This window comes from Centropristis striata, chromosome 16 (assembly GCF_030273125.1).
Source record: "Centropristis striata isolate RG_2023a ecotype Rhode Island chromosome 16, C.striata_1.0, whole genome shotgun sequence".
NCBI lineage: Eukaryota > Metazoa > Chordata > Actinopteri > Perciformes > Serranidae > Centropristis > Centropristis striata.
The window spans coordinates 8,471,288-8,489,204 of NC_081532.1; the positions used below are offsets into that span (position 1 = coordinate 8,471,288).

Here is a 17,917-nt window from a genome sequence, read left to right on the forward strand (position 1 = left end):
ATCATGAAATATGAAGTTTATTCTCGACATTTCTATCTGTTTTCTCTACATCTCGACTTTATTCTCCTAATGCAAAAATGTATATAAATATAAAAATGTCTCTCCCTGCCTGCCTTAATAATCTTCCATAAACAACAGTAGGTTAGTTCAGCTTTAACAGTATTTCACTCTCCTGTGCTCACACAGTGATGTCACTGGCCTGCGGACATCTCCACACTGTCTCTTTAATTTCAGTGCAGTCCAGGGGGCAGGATCGTGAGGTTTTCCTTCTTGCAGCAACCACAGCAGCAGCAGATTGAATGAAGTGTTTGCAGGCTGCTGGCCACACGGAGGACACCGTGCTGGCCTGTTCAAGATGCCAGAGATGTACAGCCAGAATGCTTCATTATGTTGTTGTTTTTAGCTCTTGAGAGGGCGGCCCCATTTCTCCATTAGCCTCTCTCTATTTCTTTTTAAAAGAAAGCTGCAGGGCCTTGAGAAAGCAATCTCCGCCTTGATGGTATCTGGACAGCAGCAGCGCACTGCACAGGCGACTGGCAGCTCTCTGCACGGATGATAAAGAACTTGGGAAAGGAAATGGTCAAGATGGCAGCTGTGTACGGAGTGATAAAGCTGATGTGGTGGCATTAGGTGTAGTAATTTTTCATTTTCTTTGGCATGCACGTCGCAGGATCGCGGTGCAGGACGCGGGCGCTTGTAAAGGAACGCCGTTTGGATTCCTCCAAAGACTCTCCGCTCACTCTTCGTATCTTTAACCCCACATTTTGCGAAATTGCAATGCACGTTGGCCAGGGTGTGGGCTGTGCACGAGAAAAGGCAATGTTTTGTTAATGCTGGTCAGCCCGATCAGCTCTGTGTGCTGCGGATAGACGCCTTGCAGGAGGACAGATAGACAGACACGTGCTGGGACTGGGCTGCAGGCTGGACATTTGCATACCGTGCATAGTAAATAAACTGTCTCCGAAAGCTGCACACAACATTGATGGAATGCGACCTGAGTGATTTTATAACCCTTTGTGCAGCGACCGAGATATTGCGATTAACATGGCTGAGGCGCCGCGCAACGAGCCTCCCTTAAACGTGGAGATAGATCCGGATTTCGAGCCCCAGAAGCGGCCACGGTCCTGCACTTGGCCCCTGCCCCGTCCGGAGTCTGGTGCGGACAAGCCCGGGACAAATGACACTGACGTAATCCCCGAAGAGGAGGATGATGAGGGTGGCAGCACGGAGAAAGCCAGCGATGTTGTTAAACCCCGTGTGCAGAGCGGCAGCAGCAGCTCCGTCTCCCAGCCTGTGGAGGTCCAGCGCGGCCCCTGCAAGGAGGAGGCCGCCGATGGCTCGCCTTCCTCGGCTCAGACCCCCGCAGCGGCTCTGGGCGGCTCTGCCTCCCAGCAGCTGAGGAAGTCATCCGCCCGCAGGAACGCCTGGGGCAACTACTCCTATGCAGACCTCATTACCCAAGCCATCGAGAGCACACCGGAGAAAAGGCTGACCTTGTCCCAAATCTATGACTGGATGGTGAGGTCTGTGCCATATTTCAAGGACAAAGGCGACAGCAACAGCTCTGCAGGCTGGAAGGTGAGCGGAGACATGCTGGTGCTGTCATCATAACAAAGACCATACTGTGGTCATGTAAAGGCACAGAGCTAGATGCAGGAGGAGGAGGATGGTGCAAACACAGGTTATCTGCAGACACCATCATATAAAGCATTGTTTTAGCTTTATTATAAGGCATATTTGGGAATTTGGAAATGTGTGACTGATTGACAATCACATGACCCAAATTGATGTCAAAACATAAAGGTACAGGTGTGATAGTATGTGCATCAAATAACACATTCTGCACCTAAACAAGCCTAAATTTGACAATTGGCAGTGTTAAAAGCTTACATGTAATAGTGACATCATCATAACAAAGACCATACTGTGGTCATGTAAACACACAACCACACAGTGAGATGAAAGAGGAGGAGGAGGGTGCAAACACAGGTTATCTGCAGACATCATCATATATAGTGTGATTTAGGTTATATTTTAGGTGTAATATAAGGCATATTTGGGAATCTGCAAACGTGTCGCTGCTTGACAATCACATGACCCAAATTACTGTCAAAACATAAAGATACAAGTGTAATAGTATGTGCATCAAATAACACACACTACTAGGTCTGCAGCTAAATAATCCATAATTTGACAATTGGCAAAGAAAAGGTTTTGAAATTTTGTTCTGAAGGATGTCGATTGTCAATCATATTTATGATGGTGACATCATCATAGCAAAGACCATACTGTGGTGATGTAAAGACACACAAGGCACACAGCTAGATGGAGGAGGAGGGTTCAAACACAGGCTATTTGCAGGCTCCAGCACATATAGGATGATTTTAGGCTCATTATAAAGCATATTTGGATTTCAGTAAAAGGAATTGGGAAAAATTGTGGTCACTTTGCAAGCATATGATGCAAATTGCTGTCAAAATCTATAAATATACAGGTGTAAAAGTATGTGCATCATTAGTTCTACACCTGAAAAAAACACAGAATTTGACATTTTGCAAAGTGGTATTAAAAGCTTGCATGTTCTGAGGGATGGCTATTGTCAACCAGTATTGTAACAGTGACATCATCATAACAAAGACCATACTGTGGTCATGTGAAGACACACAGCTGACCTTAATGTAGAGTTGGGGAGGAGGAACAGGGTGCAAGTTATTTGCATCCTATCTAGGATGCATACTACAGTATATATGATGATTTTAGGTTTTATTTTTTAACTATATTATCAGGCATTTTTGGAAATCCGTATAAGGAATTGGGAGATGTGTAGCTGCCTGATGAGCACATGACCAAAGTTGCTTTCAAAATAAAAGCCTAGTATGCGCATCACATTGCACACACTATAAGTTCTGCACCTAAATAAACCAGAATTTTGTTTGAATGTCAAATCATCCATATAATAATAAAATATAATAGTAAAATAATCATACCAAAAACCATACTGTAGTTATGTAAAGAAACAAAGCTATTGCTATTGCAAAGATACTGGATGTTGGTGTAAAGAGAGGTTATTTGTAGACACCAGCATACATAGGATGAATTTATTTCTTAGGTTTAGGTGTATTATAAAACATGTTTGTCAGTATAAGGAATTGGTAAAATTGTGGCAGCTTCATAAGCACATGACCTAAATTACTGTCAAAATATAAAGTATCTAATTACCTATTGTACCTAATTAGACCAGAATTTTGCTTTAATGCCATATCAAACATGTTCTGAGGGATGACTATTGTCAACTAATGTAGAGATGGAGGAGGAGGGTGCAAACTACTCCTTTTTTTCCTTAAGTCTGTAATGGTACAAACTGATTCTAGCTTGCGTCTTCATTATCCTGAAATATGATATTCATCTCTTGGTTTTGCAGTCCCTTGTATTTCCAGTCTCAGGTAGTGTTGATGTTTTTTTTATGTGGTAATGCTCCATCCAAGTAAAGAATCTGATCACATTTTAAATGGTGTCCAAACACTGAAGTTAATCAGTTGAATTGTATTCTGATGATCAAGTGTAACATTGTGTAGCTTTTGTATAAAAAAACATGAATTGGAAATCATGGTCCAAATATCAAGCCTCATACATAGGAGGCATATTGTGGCCTAAATAATCAGCATGGAGTTAGTAAATGTGTGAATGCCTGACAAGCACATGGTAAAACTGACCCAAGTTGCTGTCACAATCAAAGGGTGCAGGTGTAATAGAGTGTGCATCAGATTACACACACTATTAGTTCTGCATCTAAAACAAAACCAGAGCACACACTAATATAACAAAAACAAGGCAGTGGTGTATGAAAGTCGAGACTCAAAACAAGCGATGCAAAGTGAATTTCACTTTCAGACAAACTGCTCACACTGCAGCACAGGGGCTTCTTACAAGCTCCGGCGAGGCCCTGCTTCTGTTTGATTTTAAGGATTAGTTCGGCCTGGAAAACCAATTCATCTGTCATGGAATCAAGTCTGATGAAAGCTTTGAGCTTTGCAGGATTTAGATGGTGGAGGGGTAGAAAAACTCTGGAAATAGGTTTGTAATCCTGCACAACTGTAGGATGTGGGATGTAGGCTGATTTCCAGGGAGTTTCTTCATGAAGAAATTACAGTAATGGTCCAGATTTTGTTTTTTAAAGCTCATCATGATGACGGGAATCAGAGTGTAAAATATGAGCAGTGTATTGATGCTAATAACTGATTAATCTGCACAGAATCAGCTGGTTAGTTAATGCTTCAGATTACTGGCGGTCAGTTTTCATTCATGTTTTGGATGCGTCCAGAGGCTGCAGGCAGCTATTTACTTGCAAAGGAAAGGGTTAATTTTGGGGTTTCAGAAGAGCTGACATCAGCATTCTCTAGGAGATGCTTTGTAGCAGTGTGACATTCAGCAATCAGCTTAAGGTTGGTCATCTGCATGAGGAACTGTGAGCAAAAAAATGTCCCCAGCATGTTCGAGGGTGGGACTGAGAGGTTGTAAATCCCGACCTGTCACACTTCTCTGCACCAGGCTCAATGACACCCTTTGTGTGCAGCTCCGTCGTGGGGTTAAATTCCTCCTCTGTTGTGAATCCAAACAAAATATTCAGCTCATATACAGATGACCAGCCAGCGGCTCGACCCCCGCTGTGTGCCACACTGTCTTTTTCACGTGGCCTGGGCACAAGAATCAATCAGCTGACTATAAATTATGTAGGTCAATGTGTAGCAGTGTGAGAGGAGCTCAGTGTTTCTCTTTGGATCTGGCTCTGGCTAAACTGGCATTGCTCCAGTCTCCGCTCAGAACGAGGCTTTGCTCAAAGGGTGCTGCAGAGCTGCTATGACTGCGTGGGGGAGGGGCGGAGAGGAGTTGTTCTTTGTGATATATATCTTTTTAAAGGCTGTATGGCTCCAACTGTATCTACCTGTGCAGCAGTCAGAAAATGTAACGCGTCTCTGGAGCTTTAGAGATGCAGTAATGTTCACTAGATCTTTCATTTTAAGATGTAGGCCTGGTGTTTCTAACTGCTGCATGTCACACAGACCGCTTTATCATTCAGATTATAACAGCTGCTGTGTTTTACATGTATAGTGTAGGATTACTGTTTATCTTACACCACAGCAAACCAGAGCTACCTTTTTACAGGAGGACACATTAAAAACATGTTGCATAGCATTCAAATTCAACCGATCTGTAATAAATAACCTTTGTACATCTTATTACATATTTTTCTTGCATCAAAAATAAGAATTGAATTATTTTGACACGTTTGAGGTTGCAGATTATGTTTTTTGTACTGTATTGTTATATCACAGCGTGTACCTGCTATTTCCACCTGCTGTAATATAATACAATCCAGTAGAGCAATACTACAATTTACAGCCTCATAAATGACCACAGAGTTGAATCAAAACCTCTCTGACAGGCTCAACCTGAATCGAAGTGGCACAAAGGTTTATTTATTTATTGCCCCGCTGTTGTATTGGATTTCATTAGACTGAACGGGACAGGTGTTGCTTTATTGTGTCCACTCCCTGTGCTAATGACTGAGTTTTAAAAGACAGAGCATTTAAAAAAACTAAACAGACTAAAAAAAACTCTTCAGGCCCAGTTGCTGAATGTAATATCAGATATCATGCATGGCATTTCTTAAGAAAAACATCTTGGATGAGTTGGAACTCAAATCCTGCTGAATATGGGGCTGTATTTTACTGCTGGATCGATTATTTTCATGATCACATAATCACACGGTTGTTGTCTCACTTAATCAAAATCTGTCAAAATATGCATTTCATTTCACACACTATTGGTATATATTTGTAATAATGAAATCATGACCTTATGTTGTCCTCTATAATTGCTCTTAGTTACAGTAACACTGGTGTTAGTCGGATCAGTCTATATTTCCCTAAGTTGTCAATATAGCCTCGTTGTTCCATGGATATTTATGCAGATTTTCAACCAAGTTAAAAAAGAGAAACCTCCCGAGAAAGATTTTTCAGTGAGGCTCATTTATCAATCTTTGGAGAGAAGAAAAAAACACGAATATCCATATTTTATCCCTTCACATGTGCACATAGAGGAAATAAAGAGGGAAATCAAAAGGCTGTGCACTCTGAGTTTTATTAACACCAAACTTCTTGGCACTCATCATCAAACAATGAGAGATTTATCTACTATTAATTATCAACCCAGCTTTCTAGTTATGAATCCAGTTAATGGCTATGGACACAGTCCAGCTGATGAGGATATTTAGATTTTGTTTGGTTACAGCCAAATTGAAGTGATATGAATCAAAGGTCAGATTCAAGGTGTAGATATTCTATATTCTTCTTCTCGCCAACGAATCAAATGCAAATACACTAACACTAACAATTAATGTGCAAATAAGTATATTAAAGAACTATAGGGGGAAAGTGTTGTGCTGGGACTCTTCACCCGTGAGCGTACTCCGGTTAGGGAATAAGGACACCGTTTTGACTTGAACTTCTTTATCTTAAACTTTTTCAGCAGCAGGTCAGTACACGCACATTGTTCAACACATGCTGATTCTAAGGACCCCGAACGTAAATATAGCTGCCCTGTAAACTGCCCGACTCAAACAGACTGAACTAAAAAGTGCTTGAATAAATTATTAACCTGTTTAAATCAACAATATCAATACAATCAAATGAACAGATTAATAGGGTGTATTTGCTGGTCACAAAGGGAATTTATAACAAAGTATTTTCTTTACTTCTGAAGTCTGATGCTGGAGTTCTCCGTTGTTAAATTTATCCCAAATACACTATCATGCTGCTAGCGCATATTAATTTTCCATTATAAATCACTCCTAAAGAAAAAAATAAAAATAATTATTAAAAACTACAGTGGCCAGCTGTCTAAGGAAATCACTGAGCCTTGTCTAAAACGGACTATATATTTTTTACGTTTTGGTTTGACATTTTGCTGGGAAAACTGCTAACCGCCAGTTAGCTTAGTCCAGCTAGCTTAGCCCAGCTAGCTCAAAAACTGGTAAGAGGGGGCACAGTTTGGCTCTGTCGTCAGTGTCTCATTTTACAACATCATGCTGTGTTTAAGAAGACTCGAAACCAGAAATTGAGACCCTAACTAATTAGGAAAATGTTGAGGTAATAAATCATGTGAAAAGCAGGGTAATTTTCATAGACTTCTATACAGTCTGACTTATTTTTGCACCCAGTGGAGTCGCCCCCTGCTGTCCATTAGAAATAATGCAGGTTTAAGCCACTTCATTCTCAAACCACTTCTTCCTTACCGTCTGTATATTTGCCGTACAGACATGAGAATAGTGTCGATCTTATTTATTTCCCAAAGTATCAAACAATTTCTTTAAAGATATACGTCCTCAGTTGCTCAGTTGGAACAAATAGTATCGGGGCTGAATGCCTCAGTGTAGGAAAGACAGAAATGATTGAAAAATGTCAGTTTTGGTCTTTTTTATGGGATTTGTTGACTGAAAGAAAAACACAAAAAATAAGCTTCCTTTTCTGAAGTCAGCCCTTAAAGCTAATTATTAGCTCATTTGTTGATTCTGAGTGATCAGCAAAATCCACCAACTTTTCCTGCTAACTTATGGTTTGTGGAAATCCGAACGAACGGAGCAATGTAGTACCTTTGTTGTTGTAAGAAATAAGTGTTTACTAGTTGACCTAATCCTTTAATTGGCTTGAAGCGAGGGCTTTGCTGAAAGTTTGATGTCAGCGGGTCATCAACTCGCTGCATTCAGAGGTAAAATGTGGCCGACATTCGTTTGTGATCTCTCCGTCATCACAGAGCTGGAGAGTGACTTCCCTCACAGCTGCCTTTTTATATGATCCATATGGTAAAGGTCACAGGCAGGCTTGTGTAGCTGTAGTTTGTACGCATTCGGCTTCTTTAGCGTTTGATTAGTTTAATCTTCTGAGAGATGGATTTAAAAAGGACCTCAGTTTACTCAAGTTAATTCAAGCTTAAGAGAATTATGCTGGACCCTGTCCCAGTGAACTTGGCCTTTGGACTGCAGAGATCACTGCAGAGTTTTCTCTTCTTCTGTTACTGCAGTGTGACTTGGTGCAGGCCGGGCGGCAGCAGGCTACAGCTGTTTAATTTTGTACATGTTTGGGAACATCTCCGGGGAAATCCTGAAGACCTTTCTGAGCAGCCAGAAATAGGTCACAGTGTGAGGTGCAAAGAAGAAGTGTTTCTTAGAAGACTGAAGTGTTATTAACAGTACTTGGTTGCAATAGTAAGTTTAGTATCAAAAATCTTATATTTTCTGTTGTGGGAGGCCTATAGCATCAGATGCTACCAATTTGAAGTCCCTATTTTCTAACTGTTTTTCCCAACCCTTTTGGCTTTGTGACCCCTTACAACAAAGTAATGTCTGCATGCAGCTTTAAACAATTTAATTTGAAGGATTTTAAGAGGCCGGAAGAGTTGAAAATATTTACTATTTTTTCAGAAAAGCAAAAGATAGAGAAAAATCTAAAAAGTATATTTGATTTTGATTTCTTATCCTTTCTTATCACAAACCGTATCTGCCTACAAACTGAAAGAAAGGCAAGTTATAAAGGATAATTACGGTTTATTTCACCTTGGGTCTCATTTTTGTAGTCTTTTACATCCTTTCTATCTTACTAGGGACTATAGTCACGGTTCAAAGGATGGCTACGGCCTTCCAAAGACGTAGTAGTGGGAACTGAATAACACTGAACAACATACCTCTTAATATGGCCACTATTTTTCGGAAAGTGCATGAAGTGTATGAACTAACAGGAAGATCTGTCAAATTAACATTGATCTTCAACAATTACACCCTTAAGTCATGAAACAACTAACAATCTAATAAGAATGATATAAAACATTACCTGCCAACACTTCCACATCTTGCTGAATACAGAAAACCCGAAAGTGTAAATGTGGAGATTACTTTGTGTGTGCACAAAGTGGAACATTTTATTTGTCTCGAAGGCCATAGCCGTCGCTTCAGCTGCCCATTAAAGCCCTTAATAGACATGTCAGAGCTCTTAAACAAACCAAGTGGCAAAAACAAGGTGACTAGGTCAAGGTATTACCCAAACTGTCAAAACACCACGAGGTCTGCTCAGTAGCTGCTCCAGAGCTTTAAACTGTGTCACAGGATCTTCCTCAGCAGATGGTCAATTTCTTATCAATTGAAAAAAGGATTTCTTTATCATGTTGGCTTAAAAGATGAAATTCAAAATGAGTTCAGAATTCATGCAATTTGAACACCCTAAATACTATGAAAACTGGACAAAATCTGTCTGCTGGGGGAGGTCATGTGGCTCAGTGCAAAGCTCCCAAACTCTAAATTGATCTAAGATTGTTTCCAAGGTCATGAAAATAACTTTCAGTCCCAGATAAGATAATAAGTGTTTGTCGTGAACATCAATCACAGCTGTACTAGCTGTGATCATATACAGTTTTCCTGTACAGTGAGAGATTATTACCAACATTTAAGGGGCACTCGCTCTCTGTTTAACCCCCAAAAAATGTTTTAGATAATCTGGCTGAACTGTTGGCTTGAAAACAAACCTCTGATTGTTCAGCTGCCCCCTTGGATTTGTATCGTAGCAAAGTATAATTATATTATGTCAGAATCAGCTTTATTGACCAAGTATTTATCCACAAGGAAATTGTTTCCGGTTTCCATTATCTCTCACTAGCTCTGCAGGATGAACGTGTGTTAAACATGCATTTAATTGTTTCTAATTTGTTTTTATTGCAGAATTCTATCCGACACAATCTGTCCCTCCATAGTCGTTTTGTGAAAGTCCAGAATGAAGGAACAGGGAAAAGCTCCTGGTGGATGGTCAACCCAGAGGGTGGGAAGGGAGGCAAAGCTCCCCGACGACGTGCCGTATCGATGGATAACAGCAAGTACATCAAAGGAGCGAGAGGACGCGCCACCAAGAAGAAAGCCTCGCTGCAAGCAGCTCAAGACGGCAGCTCAGAGAGCTCCTCCAGCCTCTCCAAATGGACAGGAAGTCCCACCTCCCGCAGCAGCGACGAGCTGGACGCCTGGACAGACTTCCGCTCTCGGACCAACTCCAACGCCAGCACACTCAGCGGTCGTCTGTCCCCGATCCTGGCCAACCTGGAGCTGGACGAGGTGCCCGACGACGACTCGCCCCTCTCCCCGATGCTGTACTCCAGCCCCAGCAGCATGTCCCCATCCACGGGGCCCACGGGCCTCTCCGACCTGGCAGGAACCATGAACCTCAACGACGGGCTCTCTGACAACCTGATGGACGACCTTTTAGACAATATCAGCCTGACAGCATCCCAGCAGCCTCCTCCTGGAGAGGAAGACAACGGAGCCAACGGTCAGGCGTCAGTGTTTACCTTCAGCTGCTCGGGAAGCAGTCTGGGGAGCCCTTCAGGCAGCTTCGGGGCCAACCCTCTTTTTAGCCCGCCGTCCATCACGAGCCTGCGTCAGTCGCCCATGCAGACCATCCAGGAGAACAAGCAAACCACCTTCTCCTGCATCTCGCACTTCAGTGACCACCAGACGCTGCAGGACCTGCTCAGCCTCGACAGCCCGAGCAACGTCATGCTCACCCAGTCCGACCCGCTGATGTCGCAGGCCAGCACCGCCATCGCCCTGCAGAACTCCCGCCGAAACGCCATGCTGCTCCGCAAAGACCACATGTTGGTGAACCACGCCAGTGCGGGCGAGGCCCAAAGCTCTTCAGTGCCTGGTTGGCAAGCTGGCTTGACAACCTCTGAGAAAGACGCCGGCCAACCTGACACCAAGCAACCGCACCTGAAGTCCCCCAGCAAGAACGCCTCCATGCAGCTCGCATCCGGGTTGTCCGGCCAGGATCGCTTCCCCGCGGATCTGGACCTCGACGTGTTCAACGGCAGTCTGGAGTGCGACATGGACTCCATCATCCGCAATGAACTGATGGACGCAGACTGCCTGGACCTCAGCTTCGACTCCTGCCTCACCTCCGCCCAGAACGCCAACAGGAATTCAGGAAGCTTCTCCAGCTCGAAACAGACCTCCCCTCACAGCTGGGTCCCCAGCTGAGGAGCTCTGTCACGTCAGCTTAAAAAACAGAAGTGGGGGGAAAATGTAAATTGGGGTTCGTTGTCCTGCGTTGTGCAACTTAGAGGGAAGAACGTGTGTAAAAGTGTATTCATGTAGTATTTTTTTCATTATTTTTAATGTGAGGCATTAAGTTTGGTACTGTATTCTAAGTGTCTGAGACACACAATGGTGTCTTCACCGAGGAGAAAAAAAAATTCTTTAAAAAGATCAATGCCTGAGCGTTGTGAACAACATATTGACTGGAATGGAGGTACAGGACATTTTGTTAAAACTGTATGAAAAGCATCAACTCGTGTTAGTCTCAGGGAATCACTCATGCAGTATCACAAAGTGATACATAAAACTGAAGATAAATTCTGTTTTCACCCTGCTTTCTCTCCTCTTTCACACCCTTTCATACCTAAAACAACATTTTTGCCAAACCAGCTGTCAGCCTGTTGGGAGTGACAGCGTGTTTACAGAAAAAAAAAAAGCTGCAGAGAATGTTACATTATTACGTTCCAGTGGAGGATACTTGACAAGCTTTTTTTTTTTTTTTTTTTAGTTTTTTAAGTTTCTTTAAGAGACGTAGCCTAAATGGACTAAAAGTTTTGTGTGTTAATGAAAAGCTTTTTTTTTCTTTTTTCCCATTGATGCACAGAGTCACACACCAAATATCAATCTGTAGAGGTTAATATGTTATCAAGATGTGAACTGATCATTGTGTGGTTTTTGTATGCAATGTTTTATTTTTATTTAGCAAATTTTACCCTGTGATTTTAGTGACATTACTGTGAACTCTGTTCCTTCTAAAAAAAGGTGCATTACTGAAGTCTTGATACTATGGTGTTTCTGCTGCAGATCCCTTTTCACCATCTCCCCCACTTCCTCTTCCTCCTCTTCCTCTTATTGCAATATTGGAAGTACTGCTCCGTATACAGACTTTAGGACAGAAATAAGGACCGTGTTTTGCAGGAAACATGATTTAGCTCTAGTTAACACCATTTAGCCAGCACGTAGGACTATTTGGATTAAAAATAACCACACGTAGAGACTCCACACAGCACTCAGCTACAATATTTTGGTGTTTGTTAATTTGAAGGAGTTCTTGGTGCTATAAATAAGAAGATAGCAGGGAGTGGCTGCGGATGGAGCAGCATTAGTAGCCTCCCCGTTGTTATCAGCACTATAGCAGGTGCTCACTCAAATAGTGTTTCCAACCGTGCGAGAGGTCATGTAGTATCTTAGAGCCATTTTTGCCATTTGAGAAAGAAACAACCACAGTATTTTAAATATTGCCAAATATTTCTAAGTGGAAATAAGAGGATATACAGTGTATAAATATTAGGATCCAGTGCTATAAGGGCAAGAAAATAAACATCAGCACAGTTTTTGTAGGAACGGCAGGATGAACATTTTTTTTTTAGTTTACATTTTTATCAGCTGGAAACTGTCTAATTTTCTTGTTAAATGAAATTGTATTTATTTTCCACATGTACATACTTTGTGCTTTTCCATACAACATGTGGTGGAGCTGTGTAAGAGCATTTTTGTTTTAAAAACATTTTGACCACCATCACAATCTGGTCTTGATCTGAAACCACCATTTATTATTGAGGAAATCTTAATGTTCCATCCTGTTGAATTCATCTGAAATATTCAGTCCCATTTACTTATTTTTTTTTTTTTTCACAAAATAAATTCTGCACATCTGTGCTTCCAAATATCATTTTGTAGCTTCTGAATTGAAGCTTCAATTCTTTTCTACATTAATATTGAGTAACTCTCACTGCCAATATTCAAACTCCATTTCTTCCTATTGCTCCTACAAAAAATAAATAAAAATATAGAGAAAGAGAGATATCAAGTTGACATTGCCATTTGTAATTCCAATTCCTATCTTGGCTGTATCAGAGATGGTGCATGTAAATAAAGCTTAAAGAACCACTGAAAAAAATCTGGAGTTTGTTTGATCTACCTTTGTTTTATTTCTGTCTCTAGAGGAATTGCACAGCTGCAGACTTGACTCTGCAGGCACCAAGGAGGCGATTTGCTATTGGGTAATCACATCATGAGCTAAGAACCAATCACACACTGTATCCAAGAAGAATGGACCCGCTGAGATTAAGTCAAGGTTTTTTGAATGCGTGATTGCTGCGCTAGGTGCTGCTCAACAACTGGTGCATCAGTTCAGTCCTGAGCTGTGTGTAAAAAAATTACAATAATAGTGGTAAGAATCTAAAAAAATCCCAACAGCACTGACATCATATTCTAACACGAGCACTCCAGTGTAACATTAGAGCCCTCTACAGATCAAATGCTGTCACTGAGTCCAGATGAAGGGAGGAAACAGGAGAGGAAGCCACCCTGCATTGATGTTTGTCTCCATGGATACACCACAACAAGTCAGCATGTGAAGAGATTTGGCAGGACTCAGGGAAGTGCATTTTTTATGTTAGATGTTTGGATTTCCCAGGTCGTAACGTGCTGATCCTGAGCCATGTGTGACAAATACAGAGTGTCCTCCTCTGTTAAAGTGGAGCAGATGGAGGCGGATCTGTCCCGTCAGCTCTCAGCGCTCCGGGCCGAGATTGAGGAGAATGGATTTCCCTCCAGATGTTACAGGTGTGGAAGCTTGGGTGATGGTTGGGATTAATTTATATGTGTCAGATAACGGTTGCAAATTATTCTTGGTGTTTGTGTTGGTAGGTGGAAATTAAAGCTCACCTACACTGCAAAAAAAAAAAATCATATTTCTTGCCCTAAACTGCATTAAATCTCATACCATGTCAATATCTTCAATTGAATTAAAACTGAGCCTCTGAAAGACAGAAAGTAGGCCAAGGATGCCTCAAGGAGTTGAAGTTAAAGGTGTTGTTTTGGGTTGTATGAGGTTCTTATAAGAGGTGTACAATGATGTCATTATCTGTAACTGTATTCAATCAACCAACTAAATTCTCTGTCTCAGTATTTGGCTACAAGACCGGCAATGGGTATGGTTTATTCCGAAAGTCACGTTAAATGAGGCAAAAGCTGTATTTTCTAACGTAATATACAGTCATGGAAAAAATTACTAGACCACCCTTTTTCTTCAATTTAAGGGTGGTCTAATATTTTTTTTTTGTAGACTGTCTGGCCACTTTATTAGATAGCACGGTGCACCTAATAAAGTGGCCAGTGTGGTCAATCTGCTTCAAGGCCTAAATGCATTGGGTTGCTGCTATGTGATTGGCTGATGAGATATTTGTTTTGTTTGTGTACCTAAAAAAAAAAGTATCTTTCCACGTCTTCTCACTGTACTTTTCATCATTTAAAGAAACATAATAATAAAATAATAAATAAAACAAGCAACCTCAGATAGAAAAAACGTCTGTTCCTGTCACATTATTTGTGCTTTTTCCAAATAACGTGTTTGGATCTGTGTATATCCCCTGGTCTTATCTATCATCAGTGTATCGTCACGTGTGTTGGCACGACCCCAGTTTAGAGAAGCAGGCAGGAGCTCCGACACAGAAACGAAACATTTTACTGCTGTGGACATGAGCAGCAGAGAAACCTTTCTAAACAACTTCTCATTGGGTTGTCGTGAAATGATGCACAGACATTTATGTTCCACAATGAATCCTAATGACTTTGGTCATCCACTAACATTTCTCATCAGATACAATTTTTAATTTTCCCTGTTTTTCCAGTTCTGTTCCACCACCAAAAGATATTTCTTTCTTCCGTGCGGAGAGGGAACATACACTGAGGAGAGGGCTGCAGGTGAGACTGAAAATAATACTATATCTCTATCAGGGACAGTCTGAGGGCTACAGAAACTGAACAACCATAAAGATTAATCTTCACTTGATTTGGCTTTTTGCTAACCTAATAGCCTGGACTCAACTCTCCTCCTGGTTGCAGGTGGCTGAAGCTTTGCCGCTTCAGTCTATGGCAGATATCATGCAGAAAGAGCTGGAGAGTTGCTTGAGTTTAGAGTACACTCCAGACAGTCTGCCCCCCCTACTGCACCAGGTGAGGACACTACACACATCCCAGAGAACAAAAGATCATAAAAGGGTTAATGGTAATTTTCCTTTTTGTGTATTCCTCTACAGTTCTACACTGACAGAGCCTATCATCTGGCTCAGATCAAATATCTGCTCATGCTGAGATGGAGGAGATTCTGCCGCCACACAAGTGTCATTGAGAAGCTTTATCCTCATTACAAGGTGGAAAACTATCTCTCATTTTGCCAGAACTGAAAAAAAAAGGTTCATTATGACAAGACGAGTTCTTCTGGTGCCTCATCCTCATTAAGGTGTAATGATAGAAAATATGATGGCGGAGGGAGCAAATCCCACTCAGTCTCAGTGATCTGGGAAAAAATTAAGTGCTTCTATAATAATTGTAGTGAATTGGAATATGAGGGTTGCAAGACACTATCATTTTTATTATTCATTATTCTACAAATTATTCTCTCAATTGTTTGGTCTATAAAATGTCTAAACAACGAAGAAAATAAATAAAACAGAAAAAAGATAATTCTTCATAAACAGATGGAGGTTTTTCTATTGTGTTCTTGCTTCTATGTATAAGAAATTTTGTCTTGAATAGCAATAACATTAATTAAACAAGAGTTTTGTTGTTTAATTAGCTCGGGGCAATCGCACCGAGCACCGGTCCCATACAACAATAGCTGTAGGGACCAGTGCTCGGGGCGAGCACTACTGTTATACTGTGGATTTTTTCTTATTCCTCTTCCGGAAGCAATTTCGTCCCGCTACTAGTCCTACAACTTAAAGAGTTGCAGGACAAATTATATATCAAAACGTGCGGTTTGATCGGGATCAGTGTGCTATTACTTTTCTCTACAGAATACGAATTTTCCACGACGTAAGTCGAGAAAAACTTCTCAAAATTTTGCATTGAAATGAATGGGACGGCCGAAAAAAAATGAGCGAAAAAGAACATCATCGTCATCAACATCATTGGAGATTTTTAAACGTCTACTTCTCTGGCATAATTTCACCTAGAGACTCCATTTAAACTTTAAACAGACACAACCGTAGACACAAGTCTTGTGTATCAGTGTATTAATCCACGTTTCGATAGGTCATATAGTTTTTTATCAATCCCTGTTCAATGACCATGATAATTTTTGGAGAAATTCTGAGATTATAATGGGTGTGTATTGCACGGAATGTTCATGTCAGAGTGTGTGATGTCATCGCTCAGAGTGTAGAGGGAGAGGTAAAACTGTCAAAAAATAAATTTGAAAACTGCGCTCCAGGCCGCAAATTCCACTATACAGAAATGATTTATACATAGAAACGTAGGAAAATTTGTCTTCTCACTCACAATCCTCTGGTAAAGCTGTCAGAGTTATAGTTTGGGCGTAAGACGCACAGATGATCCACCAATACGCACCAACAGCCTCATTGGCTCCCATATTAAAAACGCAGGAAGATTTCGGAAAAAGGGAAAAAAAACATTTTTTTTTAGATCGCTCTAACAAAGCTATTTTTTCATTTTCCTTTAAAAAAAACCATATGTAGACATTCAGGAAGAACTCAGGACGCTCAAAGTGAAGTCGGATCAATGATAGGTATTATGGTTCTGCCAAAAATGCTTTCTGTTCGAGACCAGAAATTTCAGTTTGTCCACCTCTGCTGTCACTAAGCCAGAACAGGTGCCAGTTAATTCTGTTGATTGCTTTGATCTGATTGCCTTTGATCTTTGATGTGATTACAGTTACAGATACACACACACACACACACACACATGCGCGTAAGCACGCACACTCCTCACACATGCATACACATGCTTCAAACACACGCACGCACGCACACACACACACAGTAACTTTATGTGATTTTAATTACACACACACACACACACACACACACACACACACATTTACATTTACATTTAGCAGACGCCTTTATCCAAAGCGACTTACAGGAAGACTAAAAACAAACAAACAAACACACACACACACACACACACACACACACACTTTGAGGTTAAAGGGCATAGTTTTAAATCTCTGAAGAATCTCATCATAGTGTACACACACCGGCAGTAGCCCCCGTGGCCCTTTCAAAATTTCCCCAGAGGAAATTTTCTAGTTTTTCATTCTAAGCTTTTTATTGCTTGCACACACCTCTCAGTCTGACTCGTCTTCTCCATCTGACTCGTCGTCTCTCAGGATCAGGTGTCACGTTTGACGAGTGAGTATGAGGACGCCGTGCAGAGAGCTCGCAGGCTGTCAGTGAGCAGAGAGAAGATCCTGACCGGCCGAGGAAACACCGCCAACCTGCTCACTCAGGATGACGTGCTCATTTACCTGCGGTGGCTCGTCTGCCATCTGCACTCTGTTCACACCATTCACAACTTCCTCGGGGTAAAAGTCCACTTTTAATGCATCTAGTTCAGCTATCCAAGACTTTTGATGTTTGATTTGAAAAAATGTTGTCCTGTACATTCTAACAGGTGCTGCACTACATCCCAGTGTGTGAAAGAAAAGATAAAGAACCAAAGCTTCATGAGGAAACTTCACATAAGGCTCAACATGTGGACGGTGAGAGTCAAAGCAGCAACTTCCATAAAATTGACATCTGGAGACTAGATTCAAGTAAAAAATATTCACTGTCATCAGGTTATTACAACCCAGATTCCAAAAAAGTTGTAAAACAAAGAAAACATATTTAACCTCTTAAAACCCACCTGCCTGCGAGCTGACAAGGGTCGAACCAAAAGACTTTTTAAAAACTGATGTAGTGTCCGTTGGGTTTTAGCCACATGCCAAACAAGAGCAGCTGCAGAAACTAGAAGATGTCACCTTTCAAATAAAGCATCATA

General features: G+C 41.3%; 2 protein-coding genes across 2 annotated transcripts in view; both read left to right on the forward strand.

The window, feature by feature from the left end:
* Positions 1–102: 102 nt before the first annotated feature.
* On the forward strand, positions 103–11,616 carry foxo3a (forkhead box O3A). The gene is made up of 2 exons (XM_059352843.1): positions 103–1,578; positions 9,767–11,616. Exons 1-2 carry the CDS (start codon positions 1,045–1,047, stop codon positions 11,069–11,071), a joined length of 1,839 nt encoding a protein of 612 aa, XP_059208826.1. The 5' UTR covers positions 103–1,044; the 3' UTR covers positions 11,072–11,616.
* A 1,955-nt stretch (positions 11,617–13,571) lies between these two features.
* The window catches only part of LOC131988404 (putative uncharacterized protein C6orf183), a 7,821-nt gene continuing 3,475 nt past the window's right edge, over positions 13,572–17,917 (forward strand). The window contains exons 1-6 of the mRNA XM_059353509.1: positions 13,572–13,696; positions 14,764–14,836; positions 14,978–15,088; positions 15,172–15,285; positions 17,265–17,459; positions 17,549–17,636. Coding sequence (XP_059209492.1) covers positions 13,572–13,696; positions 14,764–14,836; positions 14,978–15,088; positions 15,172–15,285; positions 17,265–17,459; positions 17,549–17,636 — 706 coding nt within the window. The remainder of the gene's footprint in view (positions 13,697–14,763; positions 14,837–14,977; positions 15,089–15,171; positions 15,286–17,264; positions 17,460–17,548; positions 17,637–17,917) is intronic.

What these genes read in the sequence shown, in the direction of transcription:
- foxo3a (XM_059352843.1), top strand. Translation starts at nt 1,045, where the DNA reads ATGGCTGAGGCGCCGCGCAACGAGCCTCCCTTAAACGTGGAGATAGAT. An exon ending in ACAGCTCTGCAGGCTGGAAG is followed by an intron (nt 1,579 to 9,766) that starts GTGAGCGGAGAC and finishes TTTTTATTGCAG; the next exon opens with AATTCTATCCGACACAATCT.